The 20,663-nt window shown below is 38.3% G+C and overlaps 1 protein-coding gene across 7 annotated transcripts in view; it reads left to right on the forward strand.

Moving 5' to 3' along the window:
- LOC150094297 (protein mono-ADP-ribosyltransferase PARP4-like) overlaps positions 1–20,663 on the forward strand; it is an 879,331-nt gene that overhangs the window by 491,556 nt on the left and 367,112 nt on the right. For all 7 annotated transcript variants that reach the window (XM_090411811.1, XM_090411815.1, XM_090411816.1 and 4 more), the window contains exon 19: positions 6,673–6,931. In XM_090411811.1, coding sequence (XP_090267937.1) covers positions 6,673–6,931 — 259 coding nt within the window. The remainder of the gene's footprint in view (positions 1–6,672; positions 6,932–20,663) is intronic.

Below are 20,663 nucleotides of genomic sequence, written 5' to 3' on the forward strand. Positions count from 1 at the left end.
AAGGTGGTAATAACTAATATTTAAGTAATTGACAGCGTATACTGGAAATATAGATTAAATAAACTTTAATATACACTTTCCGATATTTCGGCGAACGTTACGTTGCCATCTTCTTGGGAACTTACTAAAAAGACACGTGCACACAAGTACTAATACAACAAATGAGACTGAGGCTAGGACGCTAGCGTTTTCCTAAAGTCCTGATGGTGCCCCCTGGCGGGCTATATTGGTAGTTCTTGGCCTTTGGGCTGAAGTTCTTTTGATAAAAGTTTCCCAAATTTGGGGCAGTTTCATGCATCCAAATTTGTTGAGGTTTGGCATGTTCCTAAGGGCCGAGGCTGATTCCATGAATAGTCTTTCATACTTGAACTTGCTGCGGTGTATTACTGTGGCTTTCTTCCATCTTATTCTGTGGCGAGTATCCAGAGCGTGGTCTGCAAGCCCAGAGTGTCTGTACTGGTGAAATCGGATGTAATCCTTGTGTTCTGAGATTCTGATATTTGCTGTCCTGCCTGTTTGGCCAAAGTAGGACAGTTTACAGCTGCAAGGGACCTGGTATACACCAGGTAGGTCTAGGGGAAGTGGTTGGTCTTTGGTGGAGCGGATAAGGGATGCCAGTTTTCTATGTGGTCTGTAACAAGTGGTCAAGTCATGTTTTTTTAAGATTTTATTGATTTTTTCTGAGGTGCCTCTGATGTAGGGAATAGTGATGGATTTAGAGTAATCTTTTTTGTGAAGGGAAGGGGGTGGTGGGTTGTGGATAACTGGGTTAAGTATTTTTTGGATTTTTTGGAGGGGGTAGCCGTTGGCTGAGAAAGTGTCACGGATGTGATTTAGTTCAGTGGTTAGGGCTTGATTATTAGAACAGATTATTTTTGCTCTGTTGAATAATGTTTTAATAACTCCATATTGTTGTGAGGGGGGGGGGATTGTTGGTGAATGTATCTGCCTGTATGGGTGGGTTTTCTATAAACTGAGAAAACCAAGGTTCCATCAGGTTGGCGGGTGACTAGTGTGTCTAGGAAGGGGAGGTTATTGTTTTCCTCTTTTTCCAGGGTGAATTTGATTCTAGGGTGTTGGTTGTTCAAGTGTGTTAGGAAGGAGAGGAGTGAATCCGGGCCATGTGGCCAAATAGCGAAAACATCATCAACATAGCGAAGCCATATGGTAGGTTTTTGTGGGGCTGAGTTTAAGGCTTTCTCTTCAAACATCTCCATGAAGAAGTTGGCCAAGGGTGGGGAAAGTGGTGAACCCATGGCTGTCCCCTCTATCTGTTTGTAGAATTTTTCCTGCCAAACGAAATAGCCTGAGTTCATTGCAAACTGAAATAGGGCTGAGATATCGGGAGGAAATTTAGCTTGGATTAGCTCTAAGGTTTCTTTGAGAGGGACATTCGTGAATAGGGAGGAGACATCAAAACTGACCATTATGTCATTGTGTTGGAGTGTAAGGTTTCCTATACTGGCTTTGAAGTGGGCTGAGTTTTTTATGTGTGATGGTGTATTGCCAGTATAGTGTGAGAGTGCTTTGGCTAAATGCTTGGCTAGTTTGTAAGTGGGGGAATCAATGCCATCCACTATGGGACGTAATGGCACATTTTCTTTGTGTATTTTTGGGAGCCCATATATGCGGGGGGGTCTAGAGTTATAGGGTTTTAGTCTGTTAGTAATCTCCACAGGCCAAGAAGTGACCTTCTTAAGGAGCCTATGGAGTTTTCTAATTTGTGAGTTGGTGGGATTGTAATTAATGGGGAGGTAAGTGGAACGATCTAATAATAAAGCTTTGAGCTTACCTGTGTAATCTTTAAGATTAAGTACCACAGTGGCGTTTCCCTTATCCGCTTTGGTGATCACTATATTTTTGTCAGCTACCTTAAAGCCAGAAGCACTCCACGCTCTGTCACGTGGTCACAACTTCGCGATTGCTCCTAGGAAATTACCGGCCGAGGAATTACTGATTCAAATTGAACGCAGGATTCGCCAACTGCCCAACCACATCGCCAACGATATCAGATTGGATGTAGCCTGTGTTCTCAACAAAGCAAAACCTCCAAAATCCAACATATCCAGTAGTGAATACAAGGCACTACAAGAATTGAAAAGAAACAAAAATATAGTGATCACCAAAGCGGATAAGGGAAACGCCACTGTGGTACTTAATCTTAAAGATTACACAGGTAAGCTCAAAGCTTTATTATTAGATCGTTCCACTTACCTCCCCATTAATTACAATCCCACCAACTCACAAATTAGAAAACTCCATAGGCTCCTTAAGAAGGTCACTTCTTGGCCTGTGGAGATTACTAACAGACTAAAACCCTATAACTCTAGACCCCCCCACATATATGGGCTCCCAAAAATACACAAAGAAAATGTGCCATTACGTCCCATAGTGGATGGCATTGATTCCCCCACTTACAAACTAGCCAAGCATTTAGCCAAAGCGCTCTCACACTATACTGGCAATACACCATCACACATAAAAAACTCAGCCCACTTCAAAGCCAGTATAGGAAACCTTACACTCCAACACAATGACATAATGGTCAGTTTTGATGTCTCCTCCCTATTCACGAATGTCCCTCTCAAAGAAACCTTAGAGCTAATCCAAGCTAAATTTCCTCCCGATATCTCAGCCCTATTTCAGTTTGCAATGAACTCAGGCTATTTCGTTTGGCAGGAAAAATTCTACAAACAGATAGAGGGGACAGCCATGGGTTCACCACTTTCCCCACCCTTGGCCAACTTCTTCATGGAGATGTTTGAAGAGAAAGCCTTAAACTCAGCCCCACAAAAACCTACCATATGGCTTCGCTATGTTGATGATGTTTTCGCTATTTGGCCACATGGCCCGGATTCACTCCTCTCCTTCCTAACACACTTGAACAACCAACACCCTAGAATCAAATTCACCCTGGAAAAAGAGGAAAACAATAACCTCCCCTTCCTAGACACACTAGTCACCCGCCAACCTGATGGAACCTTGGTTTTCTCAGTTTATAGAAAACCCACCCATACAGGCAGATACATTCACCAACAATCCCACCCCCCCCTCACAACAATATGGAGTTATTAAAACATTATTCAACAGAGCAAAAATAATCTGTTCTAATAATCAAGCCCTAACCACTGAACTAAATCACATCCGTGACACTTTCTCAGCCAACGGCTACCCCCTCCAAAAAATCCAAAAAATACTTAACCCAGTTATCCACAACCCACCACCCCCTTCCCTTCACAAAAAAGATTACTCTAAATCCATCACTATTCCCTACATCAGAGGCACCTCAGAAAAAATCAATAAAATCTTAAAAAAACATGACTTGACCACTTGTTACAGACCACATAGAAAACTGGCATCCCTTATCCGCTCCACCAAAGACCAACCACTTCCCCTAGACCTACCTGGTGTATACCAGGTCCCTTGCAGCTGTAAACTGTCCTACTTTGGCCAAACAGGCAGGACAGCAAATATCAGAATCTCAGAACACAAGGATTACATCCGATTTCACCAGTACAGACACTCTGGGCTTGCAGACCACGCTCTGGATACTCGCCACAGAATAAGATGGAAGAAAGCCACAGTAATACACCGCAGCAAGTTCAAGTATGAAAGACTATTCATGGAATCAGCCTCGGCCCTTAGGAACATGCCAAACCTCAACAAATTTGGATGCATGAAACTGCCCCAAATTTGGGAAACTTTTATCAAAAGAACTTCAGCCCAAAGGCCAAGAACTACCAATATAGCCCGCCAGGGGGCACCATCAGGACTTTAGGAAAACGCTAGCGTCCTAGCCTCAGTCTCATTTGTTGTATTAGTACTTGTGTGCACGTGTCTTTTTAGTAAGTTCCCAAGAAGATGGCAACGTAACGTTCGCCGAAATATCGGAAAGTGTATATTAAAGTTTATTTAATCTATATTTCCAGTATACGCTGTCAATTCCTTAAATATTAGTTATTATGTCTAACCAGCGTATAAGCCTCTCAACAAGAATGAAGGTGGTGATGGACACTATTTGGGTTTGAATTTAGGCAACGGATGTTGGTGAAGTGGATATGCAAGGTTCTGTGAGGCATATATTTGACTTGAAGGTCTTGCACATTTCCTATGCAGCTCCTGCATACTGGTTTCCATGGTGGCTACTAGTGGCATCACTTGATTTTTGCACCTAATTTAACTTGTATGTAGTCGATGATCGAACTGGTATCTTTATTTTGGTGTTTTTCTTCAAGTTCTCTTCAATGATGGCATCCTTGTGCAAATTTTAGGTCTAGTTGAGCATGTATGCACGATTAGGGGCAAGTGTCTTTGAGCTTGTTGATCACTATTATTAATTTAGATGTGCTTGTTGACGTGCCACAAGTCACTTTTACGAGGCATGTAAGTTTGTTTTCCATCTTTTCTTTTATTTATGAGTCTGAAACGATGGCACCTGATGATATTTTTAGAAGTGATGTTGCATTCTTCTCCTAATTTGTTGATGTCTTCTTTTAATGATTTTCAGCTTTCCATCAGAAAGTTGATCACTTTCTGATGGAAAAATAACGGCTTTGAATTTTTTTTGTTTTTGGCCTCCATCAAGTCATATACCATTAATGTGATTAGGTCACGGGTTCGCAGGCAAGGGCGAACTTGCGTTGCAGCACTGGTCATCATTTAGTTTGAGCTTAGCTTTCACTGCTCATATTTTGGAGGAAAAAGTTTTGTTTTCATAATATTGATGTGTTGTTCAAGATTTTCGACTCATTCAGGAGTTGTTTTACAGAAGGGAAGCACACCGAACAGAAAAAGAGCTGGTTGATGTTGATAAATATCTTGTGTGCCGATTCATCTATTTTTGCACAGGAAGCATGCAGCCAGTGGCAACAGAACTCACAGAATATACCCTGTTTTTTTTTTTTTGTTTTGTTTTTTTTATCTGTGACACCAGTTTTACAGGTGCAGCATGTTATGGGTTTGTCAGTGATTGACAGAGCTGACACAGGATGATGGTTCGTCATTGCCTTTTGTTGCCGCGATCTTTGCATCGCATGGCAGGCTTAGTGGGCGCTTACATGCGGCTGATTTTTAACTGGAAAGATAGCTGATTTAATTCACTATAAGTACTTACAGGTTGCAGAAGTAATCGGCTCCTTAGTATCCACTGTTAAGAGTTCTGTTTAATGATTAATTTCAATGAAAAACACTTACAGTAACGATAAAATGCGGTAGCATACGTTTAGAGAGCTTATTCACAGACTCCGCCTGGCGGATCGCTTACAGACCACATAAAAAATTGACATCTCTTATCCACTCCACCAAAGACCAGTCATGTTCCCTCAACCTAGCAAGTCTTTACCAGATCCCTTGCGGTTGCAAACTGTCCCACAGTTTGCAACTGCAAGTGTTCTGCCTGTATTATACAAGTATTCTGACAGCCAGTATCAGAATTTCTGAACACAAGGACTACATCCAGTTCCACCAATACAGCTACTCAGGACTTGCTGACCATGACACCCAACACAGGATACACTGGAAGAGGACCATTCTATTACACTACAGCAAATATAAATATGAAAGGCTGTTCCCCAAATCTGCCTCAACTTTGAAAACTTTCCAAACTTCAACAAATTTGGATGCATGAGACTGTCCCAAATTTGGGTAGCATTAATACTCAGATCTTCAGCCCAGGGAGTGACATTTAGGACTCTAGGCCCAACTTCAGCTTCATTTGCCCAGTATTAGTGTCAGTGTGCATAAAATCACTGTTTGTTGTGATCCCTGATGATGGCAATGTAATGTGGCCAAAATATAAGAAAGTATTAATTAAAGTTTTTATAATTAATATTTTAATATACATTATTTCTGAAAAAAAAAAAAATAGACTGATATGCAATGCTTCCAGAATGATTTTAATATGCTGGAATTGTGGGCATGTGGAAACAGCTGTTAGTTCAATGTTAGTACAGAAGTTAGTACATGCATTTAAGTGTAATGGGATATCCAGTGTCATATATGTTGGTGGGATTATGCTAAAAGAAACCAGATAGGGGTGTTGGAGAGTTTTGAGGAGCCGTATAGCAAAAATTGCAAATACTACTCAGAGGATAATTGCAGTGCCAAAATGAACCTTGGCACATAAGAATTAATGAAGTCGTTTGGCCTCTTTTGATATGATCTCACTTAGACTGTTGTGCACATCTCTGATCTCCTGGTTTCCATGTTGCTAATACAGTCAAGAGAAATCAAAGTATAACGTTAAGAATGATATTGGAACTGTGGAATGCAGATTATTAAGATAAATTGAGAATATGTGGACTGTGGACACTAGCAAACAGGAGAAAGAGGAGCGATTATGATTGAGACTTGCAAACTTCTGAAAGAGTCATATAAGATACCAGTGATGGAATTTTCATTTATGGAGGGTTGGGAGAGGAAAAGAAGGTATTCATGGAAATTGAGAGTGAATTCAGTCAAGAAATGGGTGAGAGCCAGATTTTTCTCTCACAGGGTGGTACATGATCAGATTGGTTTGCTTTTGGAGGTGTAGAGTGCAAATGGTGTGAAAAATTCAAAAAGAGGCATGATAACTGGTGCAGGAGATGCATCCTCTCTTGATGATCCCTGACTCTCTGGAGGTCTCTTAATAATAATATTGCATTAATAGTTTTTGTAATATATTTCTTTCAGTATTTGAAGAATTATTTGTTGTCAGTCAACCATGTTGTCCTGATACCCTTATAAAAGCTGAAAAATTTCTCAAGAATCTAACTCCTAACTTAGGAAATACTGAGCTTTACCGTCCATTAAGATGCCAACATCTTTTAGCTGGGAGCAACATTACAAATATCTTGTTGGTTAGTGATGGTTACATAAATGATGAAGGACCAGCTCTCCGTGCCGCCAGCTTGCATCGCAATAAAGTAAGGGTATTCACTCTAGGAATTGGGTAAGTAATACATATTACTTTGTTATACAGTATTTATCCATTTTTGAAGGTCACCTGAAATTTAAATGCAAGAATGCAAAGAAATGATTATGAATATAAATGAATGGTGAGATTAATCAGGTAGCCTGTTTGCTGGAGTGTGAAAATGTCCACTTGGTAAACCATGCTGGAAGTTAAACTAAAGATAAAACTGAGGGAAAACTTCTTCCCATTTTGTGGGTGTCCCCATATCGCAATCAATGTTGATAATATCCTTTGGTTAACGACTTTGGTTCACATTCCCCATCTAAAATTGAAAGAATCTTCATATTGAGATACTTAGTCTCATTCTTCTTTATTAGGTGAGTTTGCTTGTTTCATATGGAGGTGAAAGAGTTTTTCCTCCAGAAAACTCAATTCTCCTGGAGGAAACTTGCATCTTAGTCTGAATTGTGTTGGCAATAATTCAGAACAATCCAACAGACTTGTTTCTTGCAGTGCAGTGCAACAGCTGTGAGTGAGTTACATCAGGAGGACAAATTCATTTCCTACTCATGAGATAAGAACAACATGAAAGGAATGAATGCTGCTATCACAGAAAAACTTGCAATTGGGAAATGATATGATCATGATTGTCTTCTTATAGTTGTGTTGTCTGATAAAGTAATTAACCATCTGCTCTCTAAAGGATTGTGCTACAAATATTGTGCATGCAGCATGATCAGTATAAGTCATCTCATCCAATTCAAATTGCACACAAGATACAGGGAGGCATTATAACATTCATTAAGGGTTAGTATACTGCATTGAAACCCTAATTCATTACAAGTAGATGGAAACACAACACTCCTCTTGAAAATCTTCACTAAAGATGAACACAACATCAGATACATCATAATATACAAATCCCATACAAATTTATTCAGTTTTCTTCGTGAGTTACAAGTATAAATAAGAGGCATCGATGATTGACCAGTTCTAATTAGAGACATGAATATATATATATACACCTGGTCACTCCTCATAGTTTACTAATACCTGCTGACATATTAGGTCACTGTCTATAAACTCTCAAACAAGTGAAGAAATACCTATGAACTTGCTAGCAATCATGTATCAGTGACATCAGCATAAAAGCTTTCATCAACACATATGTTATTGGTAATAATCACATAATCACTAATAGTAACTATATTCTGCTATTCCACCTCTTATCTGCATATGTATGCAAAATCCTACCAGGCAAACTTAAATCTACATTCATAGTAAAAAGCATTGTAGATGATATACTGAAAAACCCAATCTAGAAACTGCTTAAAATAAGTAACTCATTAACTTTTTATGAGAACTTCTTGTTTATATGCACAAAATTATGTAAAAAAATAGCAAGGAAACATCTGAAAAAGAGGTAACAAACAGACCAACTTGCAGATAAATTCTTAAGCAGCATCATGCTAAAAGATAATCTCTGGAAGAGACTGAAAAAATTGCATAATGGCTCCCAATTACAAACATTATGCAAAATCACAAACCACCACATCAAAATTATCAGCTTCCTCAGTTGCCTACGGCTTGTTGAGGCTACCATGAACAATAACTTTCCAGTTCAGTCTGTTGCTAGAGAATTATTTAAACTTCTGTTAAGACTTCAGATCACTTATACACTTGATGTTTTCTATCCATTTCCTTCTAAGTATTCCCAGTGGTTTCTTTCCTTCTACACTTTCATTTGGTGAATTTAAGGAAGCCTGATAGTTTTGTACATGTCTATACCACTATAACTGTTTTTCTCTGATTCTTGTTATTGAAATACTGTGCTATAATTCTCTGATCTCCCAATTGGTTTTCATTTCCATCAAAATGCTTTATTTCTTTTTCTCAAACACCTTGTTTTTAAGGCTTGTCAATCTTTATACTTCCTTCTGTTTGATATCCCAAGTCTCTGACCCATACCGAAATGTGGGGAGCACCATTGAACTTAAACCAAAGAAACCAACAAACACTAAAAGAACCAAAAAAAATTATCAGTATCAACACCGAAGAAACAAAGAACTAAAAATCAATATAGATAGTTCATCGTGCTTGCTCACCTAATCAAAATGTAAATGGCTAAAAGACACCACTGTCTGCAGAAAACATTTCTTGGTAACATGATAGAGATTTATCATTTCTCACCAAAAAGCTTTCTTTTGGATCACACTTTTGGTCCAGCTACAGGTTCAAAAAGAACTGGCATTTTCTTTCAAGCCTACCTTTCTGAACATCACATATGTTCAAAAATAAAGTCCACTTCCACTCATGCATACAATGATTGATGGAATGGAAAACATTTAATTTTGCATCAAAACCAAATGTTTTCCATCCATGATTAAATTAGAACCAGTGAATAAAAAAAAAAAAAAAAAATTCTTAGAAAATCAAGCGAAATATGAATAAAATATAGATTATTCTCTACTCCATCAGCCCACATGTATTCCTGCCGTGCCTAAATGAATCACCTGATTAACATTAGTTCATTGGATTAGTCCCTCCCTATATTTATTTAATGATCTACCAAATATATACAGCCATGTTTATTATTGGTTAGTTATTTGTATCTTGCAAACAAATCTCTTTCACTCTCCTAACTTTTGTTTTTTATTATGCCATCATAAATGCATATACATTTGCCTGTCTAGAGTTCATATGATCACAATGTTCTATGCTCTGTCCACCATTTATAAGATTCAGCATATATAACAAATGTTAATCATCACCATCAAATTCCTGATATGTATCCTCAGGGGGGGGGGGTTTGCACAAGATAATTGTGATAGTATTACATGAAAAAGTTACATCATTACTAACTTCTGATCAACAATTTTTCTCCAAACTAGTCTTATCTGTTAAGATTCCAATATTATCAGATCTTATATTTCTATCTTTTAAGGTGCTTTTTTATTGTATCAATCCATCTATATTTTCATTCATTAGCATTTCATTCGAGGATACATTGTGGTTGGTCAGTGAATTTAGCACTCGTATAAAATTGGAGATTTCTGTCTGTTTTATTTTGTTTTTTCCGTAGACAATTAGTGTTTTGTAGTATATTAGTGTAGATTTTAGTGTATTTAGTATTTTATAACATATTTCTATTAAGATATTTCAATAATGAATATAAGTTTTAAATGGTACCAAAAATGCACAAGAAATGTAATGCTAAGAAGAGCACTGCAGGTGAGAACAAGAAGGCAGCTCCACTAACAAGGTTATTGGAGATGTGGAGGAGGTTAATGAAAATGAGTTAACCTCCAAAATAGCAAATTAAAGCAGATCATCAGAGAGACGAAGCGGGAATTACAAAAAGTCGAGAGGCGTTTAAATGAACACGGAGAAAAAAATTAAGCAGCAAAATAAGAAACAACAAAACACGGAAACAGGTAAGTCAGGAAGTAATGGAAATCAGGTAAGTGACATTGTTTATTAAAAAAAAGATGTTATTTGTTATGGTGACTCTATAATAAAACATGCTATTGATGAGCGAGTTATATTATTATTATTATTCAAACACTCATCTGGGAGGTCATTTTATCACACACACACACATCTCATCATACCATGTCTTAAACACACTCAAACTCCCTGCAGACACCACACTCTCAGTCAAAGCATTCCAATCATTCACAACTCTGCATGAAAAAAAACCTGCCTCTCACTCCCCTACTCACACACCCTCTTTATACAGTTTACAGGGATGACCTCTGGTTCCCCCCTGATATCCCACTATTCTCTGTAGAACTTCTCCACCATGGGGTGCTTAAGGGTCAAAGCTGTATAACTGAGAGGAGACCTCCACATTGCCTTTAAAGGAATGCGGAGAATCGACCAGGGCTTCTAACCTAATGTCCAATCCTCACCTTCTCGTAGTGCACCCTGTTGGGTATCTACCTGGATACTGAACGAACGAGGATGGAATGGCAATTTGGGAGTTAGCCGACCAAATTGTAATTCTTATTGGCTTAAACCAAATTACAAAATTTCATGCCGGCTGGAGCGTCGCCCAATAAAAAAAGGCTCCATTTCTTTGCCATTTAACTGGAAATGAATTACAGAGGTATTTCCCTACTGAGCATTCCTGGTAAGATTCCTGGTATGCAAGCGTACTTGAGAAACAGCTAAGAAAAATTCCGGGAGAGTGAAGCCTGGTGAGGAACATGTTGCATTCAGGCGAAACAGAGGTTGTCAGGATCAGATTTTCACTTTAAAATAAGTAACTGAGTATTCTTGGGAATATAACAAGAATTTGTATTTAAGTTGCCTGCCTGGTTGGTCGAGTAGATAGGGTATCTGCTCTCTAGCCAAGAGGCTGCAAGTTCGAATCCTCTCATGAGCATGGATGTTTGTGACTGTCGTAGTAACTCTGTGTGAAAAGGGCATCTACAATCCCATCACTTCTTCTAGCCAAAGATAGAAGAAGTGATGGGATTGTAGATGCCCTTCACTCCAAAAACCCAGTGAGGTAAGAGAGTGATCATACGACATCTATGGAAGTCAAATGTGTTTTTTTTTTTTTTTTATCTGGAAAAGGCATATCACAATGCGCCAAGAGGAAAGCTCTTTAAAATGAAACAGTTATATGGTGTAATAAATGGGACATTATATCATGCAATACACAGCTCTATTTAAGCTATCAGCAGTTAGAATTGAAGGAGGCACAGGAAAAATGGTGTGCGGTAAAATCAGGTGTGTGACAAGGGTGCACATTATATCCACTTTATTCATTATCTATATGGATCATATTATGAAGGAAAGTGGTGCTAAATCTGATATCAAGATTAGTGATGTTAACCTTAGCTGCTACTTTATTCAGATGATGGTATACTTCTGATTAAATCTGGTACAAATCTGCAAGATTCTCTGATTAAATTGAATAAATGTTGTAATAGGTTTGGTATGAAAATCAGCAATAAAAAAAACAAAGACAATGAAAATAGGTAGAAATATTGACCACATCACTATCTAGGCACAATATTTAGTGAAGATAATAAATTAAATATGGAAATGGACAACAGATTTAGTAAACCTGGTATGGTAGTAAGTCAGCTGAATAAATCTGTATGGAATAAGAAAGAAATTAGTCAAAACACTAAATTAGCTGTATACAAGACAGAGTTCAAACCAATTTTAACTTATGGATCTGAGAGCTGGGTAAGAAATAAAATACCTGATCAAAGAATGGAGACTTTTCGGAAAGATTAGTGGAGTGAACAGATGGCATCAATGGCATTATCACATTAAAAATGAGGGTATTAGGAAAGAACTTGCACATACTTAGCACTCGGGATTATGTTAGTAAGCTAATCTCAGGTGATATGGTCACTTAAAAAGAATGGGAAGAGGAAAGATTAGCAAAACAAGTATTCTTTTCAAGGCTGGCAAGAAAAATCCTGGAGGAAGATCAAAATTATTATTATTATTAAGAGAGACCTCTAAGGGAGTCAAAAGACTCATTGAGGGAGGCCACATACTATACACATCAGCTATCATACTTATTATTGAATTCACTCACACTGATTGCACTCACAACATCAAATGGCAATCCATTCCAATCACGCACCACCCTACGAGAGAAAAATCTAGTCCTCATCTCCTTCTTAGGGGCATTCATTTTCAGCTTCTAAGGATGCCCTCTTGTCCTTTTCCCACCCTCCAGAAAGTGAAAAATTCTATCAACTGAAATCCTGTGTGATTCTTTCAGAAGTTTGTAAGTCTCAATCATATCATCCCCTTTTTCTCTTGTTTGCTAGTGTCTGCAATCTACCACTTTTCAATCTGTCTTCATAATCAGTATTCATTTTTCCTAATATCATTTTTAACAGTCTCCTTTGCACGCTCTCCAATACATCAGAATCACAAGGGAAACCAGGTGACCAGACCAGCACACAATAGTCAAAGTGAAGTCTTATCAAGGCCTTGTAAAGAGGCAAAATGATATCCTTATCTTTACACGCGAACATTTCTTTCAGCACTGCAATTATCTTTTGAGTTGTATTTGCAATCTTTGCCACATAGTCCCCTGAACTTCAACTTCCTATCTACTAACACTCCAAGATCCCTAGCCTGATCAGTTTCTCTAGCATAATCCCACCAATATAATATGACATTGGATATCTAATCATGCCAAAATGAATGACTTTACATTTACTGACATCCATTTTCCCATGCCTACAATTCCAGCCAATTCAAATCATTCTGCAAGTACTGCATATCAGCAAATAGCTGTATGTCATTTGTCAAATCCTTCCCAATATCTTAATGTACAGCCTAAATAACAGCAGACCACTCACTGATCCTTGAGGTACACCACTGATTACTTTCAATCTTGCAAACTCATATCCCCAGTACACCACTTTTTGATATCTGTCAGTCAGCCATCCTCTTATCCATGCTAATATTCTATAACCTGTACACATTTTCTCCAATTTATGCAGCAGTCTGCCATGCTGTATCCCGTCAAAAGCCTTAACAAAATTCAAAAGTATCATGGTGTATCTATTCCCCTTGTCTAGTTCAATGGTAACATTGTTATAGAATGTGAGCAAGTTGCTAAAACATGACCATCCCTTAGTAAACCCATGTTGCCCAATGCAAGCAGAGATTCACTGTCAACCCATTTCTGAATGTGAGCCCTAACCAATTTTTCCAAAATCTTCACCACCATTCCTGAGATATTAATTGGTCGATAGTTGAATAAATCGGTCTTTGCACTACCCTTGTGCAATGGAATTACCACACATTCTTTCCATTTCTGCGGAATCTTCCCTATTCTGAGACATATATTAAACATATATTAACCCTAGTCAAAGGAATAAATAGCCAGTTCAGCTGAACACTCTTTTAGCACGCGGTTTGATATCCCATCAGTCTCTATTCCTGAATTTTTATTCAGTAATAGAGACTGTTTTGTAAGTATTCTTCCCATCCAGCAACTGATCCCATTCCAGTGAACTCAGTATGCTCTTCAGTTGGTCATAATTTCCTGCTTTGTAGTTCAGCATGTAACCTTTTCTGAATGGAACATTCATAAACTTAGTCACATCCCAAGTGAGTACCGCATGATCACTGTCACCAACCAGAGGCAGAATAGCTATGTATTTAACTGAAATGCCAACTGACCTCTAGTTCCTTCTGGTAACATGAGGAAGGTGTTTCGCAACAGCTCAATAAATGCATTTACGTTCTTCTCATAAGTTCTACTGCTACCCAAACAATAATTGGATAATTAAAGTCTACCATTATGCCTTCATCTTTTCTATTTGGTGATGCATTTCTTCATCACTAGCAACCAATCCATCAGGTATGTAACAACACCCCATGTGGCTTCAAACTCACTGCCACATGAAATACTGTTAGTAGTAGTACTACAATCATAGATCGCAACTTTAACTGGATTCAAGTCATCCGATATCATTAGCAGTACATGCTCTCCACTCCTATTCTGTCTATCCTTCCTAAAAATACTGTACTTCACACTCGATACAAGTTAGTATGTCTGATTCTCATAGCCAGGTCTCACTAATGCCTACAATCTCAGGTACCAATATATATACTAAGGCAATAAACTCTAACCCTTTGTTTCTGATACTTCTAACATTCGTGAACAGACATAATAATCTACCTGCCTGTTCTTTTATAACAATAAATTCACATGTATGCCACAGTAATTAACTTTTTAATAATATGTAAATATTTCGTCTTAAGTATCATAAGACATCATCAGTACAGTTATAAACAATAATAGGAATTACATAAAAAAAAAAAAAAACACATTAATACACATGCTTAAGGACTAAATGCTATTGGACTATAGCTAAATTAAATTAAAACTGATAAATTTATTTTATACTGTTAAGGATATAATTTCCCAAACTGTTGGGATAGTGAGACAGTCGTTATGGTTAAGTTTGTGCCTGTGCCATAAGACTTCAGCACTTTCTTTATACAAACGCTTATGTTTATCATGTTGGAGGCTTAATGGATTTTTTACAACACTCAAAAAGGATTAAAATAGAATTTAATACTTCCTATATTTTGTTCTAGTCACTAGGACATCTACGGGGATTACAAAAACAACTAATGTAACATGAACACAAATATCATACAATACTAAGCCCAACCACGTGGGTGACATTAAAGTCCCACCTAGATAGGACTTTAGTGTCACCCACGAAGGAAATACTTTGCGGCGATTCCTTTTTTAGTATGAAATTGATGTGAGGATGCAGGTTATTGATATTATTTGGAAATGAGTAAAGTTCTTGTGCCATGTGACTCCAGACTGGAAAGACATTATCAACATCAGGGTAGACAGGGGTACACAGCGTGAGAAAGGTGGATGCTCCAAGAGGTGAGAGCATGTGTAGGCAGGAAAGTAATGGGATGACCAGGGATCAAAAGGAAACAGATGGAATTGCAAAGGGTTCTAAAATGAAGAAGCAGAAAGGGAAATGGCACCAGTCCAGCATGGAGAGATCATATCGAGTGAGTGGTATCAGTGGAACTAGCTGTAGATCCAGAAATGAGTTGTTGTGTTTGTATACCAATGCTAGAAGTATAAGAAACAAGGCGGTGCACTAATTGCGTCTGTGCACCCAGAGATTGTTGGAATAAGTGAGACATGGTAAGATGAGGACGACATCCTGACAGGAATAGAGATAGAAAGGTATGATGTTTTTCATGAGGATAGAAGGGGTAAAAAGGGAGGGGGATTGCTATTGATGATAGAGAAAGAGTTATGTCCATACAAGGTAGAGATGCAAGAGAGAAATAGGGCCAGTGGTTTTGAAGCAGTATGGTGTGAGATACAGGTGAATAGAATCAAATACTTGGTGGGATGTTGTTATAGACCTGGTAATGTGGATGGTGGTGATAGTGAAATGTATAGTCAAATAAGCCAAGTAAATAAGAAAAGGGTGATCATTATGGGTGATTTTAATTATGGCAATATAGACTGGAATGAAGAGATAGCAATTCGAAGTAAAGAAAATGAGTTTCTTGAGTTTTTGAGGGATAACTACCTCAGACAGTATGTAACAGAGGGCACACGAGGATTAAGGGTCTTGGATTTGGTCATCTCATCGGAGGATGTAATTATCAATGAGGTGTCAAATCATCCACCAATTGGTGAAAGTGACCATGAGGTCATTACCTGGGTGATTGCCAGCAGTGAAAGGACCCCTGTGAAAAAAGGGTATATGTGGAACTATAAGGGGGGGGGGGTGATTATGAAGAGCTCATGAGACAGCTTGCAGGTGTAGCATGGAATGAGGAGTTAGTTGGAAAAGAGATCAATGCAGCTTGGGGGATTTTCAAAAACTATTTAGTAGATGCAATGTCTAAATGTATACCATGGATGAGAAGGTTAAATAAGGTAGGTGTGAGATGGATGAATAAAGAGATTAAGCATGCAATACAGAGAAAAAGGGCATTGTGGAGGCAGCATAAGAGAAGTGGAAGTAATCAATTTCATGAGGTCTACAAAAACCAGGCAAGGAGGGTAACTTGGTTGGTGAGAGTAGCTAAAGAGAGGTATGAACAGCAGTTAGTTAATGAAGCCAAAAAGAATCCTAGGGAGTTCTTTCGATATGTAGCCAGCAAAAGAAAGAATGATTATGGAAGGATGACATTGATTGGAGGAAATGGTATAAAGACAGCTGTTGCAGAATGTGTGGTGGAGATACTTAATGAGCAGTTCATAAAGATCTTTCAATCTTGTGAATGTGACTTCATGGAGAGATTAAGAGCAGTTGATGATGGGGAGGAGAGACTGACTGTAAGTGAGCAAGAGGTGTTTGGGGAGTTGAGTAAACTAGATGTAAATAAGGCTGTGGGACTTGATAATATATCACCGTGTATTCTGAAGGAATGTGCCAGAGAGTTGACACCTGCCTTGACATATTTTTTTAATACGAGTCTTGCACTTGGTCAAGTTCCTAAAGAGTGGAAGGAGGGCAAGATTGTGCCACTTCATAAAGGAGGTGATCGAACTCAAGCATCAAACTATAGGCCAATCTGTGTGTCAGGTGTTGTGGTTAAGTTGTTGGAGAAGCTTGTGAGAACTAGGATCCAGAGTTGGATTGACAACAATGGTATAATCTTTGATGGACAACATGGATTTGGTAAAGGGAGGTCATGTTTTAGTAATCTACTTACTTATTACAATAAAGTGACTGCTTCCTTGGACAGAGGAGAAGGATACACAGTAATATACTTGGATTTCGCAAAAGCTTTTGATAGAGTACCTCATGATAAGTTGACAGTAAAACTAGAGCAGATGGGGTTGGATATTAGATTGGTGCACTGTAGCTGACTTTTCGCTGTTCACCCTGGTTCCCTGGTGAAAACAACGGGGGGGGGCCTTTCTTTAACCGGGCGACGCTCCAGCCGGCATGAAATTTTGTCGTGTTGTACCATCATTTTGTAATTTGGTTTAAGCCAATAAGAATTACAATTTGGTCAGCTAAATCCCAAATTGTTAGCCCATCCTCATTCGTTCAGTATCATGGTCAATTCTGTTTAAGTGACCATACCACCTGAGATTAGCTCTGTTAACGCATTCCTGGATGTTGACAATGTCAAGTTATTTCCTAATATCCTCATTTTTAATATGATACTGCCATTGATACCATCTGTTCACGCCTATAGTCTTTCTCAGGACTCTCATATCTGCGGTCTCTAGTCTTTGCTCAAGTGTTTTACTTCTGACCCAGCTCTCAAATCCATAAGTTAAAACTGGTTTGAACACTGTCTTGTATACAGCTAATTTAGTGTTCATACTAATTTCTCTCTTATTCCATATGAATTTATTCAGTTGACTTCCTACCATACCAGTTTTGTTGATTCTGTTATGTATTTCCATATTTAATTTACCATCTTCTGTAAAAATTGTGCCTAAGTAGCTGAAATGTTTTACTTGTTCCACAGGTTCTCCATTCACAACACAGTTGACATTTTCAATGATTCTGCCTATTTTCATTGTCTCTGTCTTTTTATTGCTGACCTTTATACCATATCTATTACAACAGCTACTCAATTTAGTCAGCGAATCCTGCAGACTTGTAGCGGATTTATTTAGAAGTATAACATCATCCGCATAAAGCAAAGAGCTGACATTAACAAAGAAGGTTAGACAAAAATTTTGATATTTCATACATGGGGCTGCTTATAGAATCCAACTTACCTAACTTAGCCAACTTTTAAGTAGAACTTAAAAGAAAGAAGAAAGAATTTTCGTTCTTGACCCAAAACCAATAATATGGCTACGATATGTTATTATTATTATTATTACGTGACACCTCCATGGAGTCCAGAGACTCATCAAGGGAGGATACATACTCTACATTTCTCTCTGTCTCCGCCACTCAATCCTCCAACTACAACTAACAGCAACTACATCAATGCCATCTACCGCCTGCCACCACCACCACTAGTATTTCCACAGACAATCACAAACATCCATGCCTGTGATGGGATTCGAACCCGCAGCTTTTTGGCTGGAGAGCGGATACGCTAACCGCTTGGCCAACCTAGGCTGTCAAGATCTTATCTTGACAACCTATATTTGATCTGAATCCAGTATATTCTCCAGGTTTCTCTTCCACAATCTTTCTCAACTTTTTTTTTTCAAGTATGCTTGCATAAATCTTACCCAGAACACTTACTAGAGAAATTTCTCTGTAATTCTCACATTTAGCTTTATTCCTTTTTTTATAGATGGGTACTATGAGAGCTCTGCTCCAGTCATTAGGAATTTGACCGTCTGACCAGGCCTTATAAATTATAAAATGTCCATACTTAAGCATTTCTGGGTCGAATATCATCTACTTCAGCTGCCTTTCCACATTTCAATTTTTTTGACAGCTTTTTCTACCTCAAATATTGATATGTACTCCTCTTTGCATTCCTCTTGAAAATTTTCTAGTACGGTTCTGTCACTGCTTGCTTCATTTAACAGTCTTTCAAAGTAATTACTCCAGACATCTAGGATATCCTTCTCTTCAGTTTTCATGTCACCTTTATCATATTTGATTCCTTTAACAGTACTCTTTCCTCTTTAAGCTTCTTCAATAACCTCCAGAACAGTTTGCCACCTTCCTGATATTTATTTTCTATATTCTTACCAAAGTCTTTTCATGACTTCTGTTTAGCCACTTTTATGTACATCTTAGCTTTCTTACATTTTTCTCTGTATTCTTTTAGGGCATCTGCTGACTTATTTGCTAGGAACTTTTGCTATGCTTTCTTCTTTTCTAGGACTGCTTCTTTAACTTCTTGTGTCCACCACAGTGTTCTTATTTTTTTATCCTTGCAGACAACTCCACCGCATACCTCCCTAGTTGAATCAGTCAGTGTCTTCTTCTTCAGAGTTTGCTACTGGGACGTCAAGGTTTGGTTCTTGTTTTCAATTTTATTATTATTATTATTAAACAAGACCTCATGGAGTCAAAGACTCATTTAGGAGGTCCTTTTATCTCACACACATCTCATCATACCGTGTCTTAAACACATTCAAACTCCCTGCAGACACCACACTCTCAGGCAAGGCATTCCAATCACTCACAACTCTGCCCGAAAAAAACCTGCCTCTCACTCCCCTACTCACATTCTCTTTATACAGTTTCCAGGGATGACCTCTGGTTCTCCCTTGATCTCCCACTGTTCTCTGTAGAACTTCTCCACCATTGATCCTACAACAACCCCTTACCAACTTGTAGGTCTCTATCATATCTCCCCTCTTCCTTCTCTCCACCAGACTCTGCAAATTACATGTTTTCAATCTTTCCTCATACTCGACATTCCAGAGGTCAAAAACTACCTTAGTCAGTCGCCTTTGGACCCTTTCCAACATCTCTTCATCCTTCTGAAAACCAGGTGACCAAATCTGGGCACAATAGTCCATGTGTGGCCTAATCAGAGCCTTATACAATGGAACAAGAATCTCCCTACTTCTACACGAGAGTGTCCTCTGCATCATTCCCAGAAGTCTTTGTGTTGTCTTCACAATTTTGGCGATGTGTCCCCTAAATTTTAGATCCTTATCCACTATCACCCCCAGATCTCTTATTTCCTCTACTTCCAACAATATATTCTCACCAAGCATAAATTCTGCATCCTATCTTTGTTTTCCAACTTTTAAAACCTTACATTTTGCAACATTGAACTCTCATCCCACTACTCTTTATGGTTCGTCCCAACTTTGCATCATCTGCAAACAACTGAATATCTCTATCCAAATCTTTGCCAATATCATTAATATACAAGTTAAATAGTAATGGCCCTAAAACAGATCCCTGAGGCACTCCACTAGTGACTTTCCTTTTCCTGGATATTGCACCCCCATACACAACTTGTTGATACCTATCAGATAGCCAGTCTCCAATCCAGTGCACCAATCTAATATCCAACCCCATCTGCTCTAGTTTTACTGTCAACTTATCATGAGGTACTCTATCAAAAGCTTTTGCGAAATCCAAGTATATTGCTGTGTATCCTTCTCCTCTGTCCAAGGAAGCAGTCACTTTATTGTAATAAGTAAGTAGATTACTAAAACATGACCTCCCTTTACCAAATCCATGTTGTCCATCAAAGATTATACCATTGTTGTCAATCCAACTCTGGATCCTAGTTCTCACAAGCTTCTCCAACAACTTAACCACAACACCTGACACACAGATTGGCCTATAGTTTGATGCTTGAGTTCGATCACCTCCTTTAT

Source organism: Typopeltis vanoorti, chromosome 22, assembly GCF_054136105.1.
Source record: "Typopeltis vanoorti isolate ZY-2024b chromosome 22, IOZ_Tvanoo_1.0, whole genome shotgun sequence".
Classification (NCBI taxonomy): domain Eukaryota; kingdom Metazoa; phylum Arthropoda; class Arachnida; order Uropygi; family Thelyphonidae; genus Typopeltis; species Typopeltis vanoorti.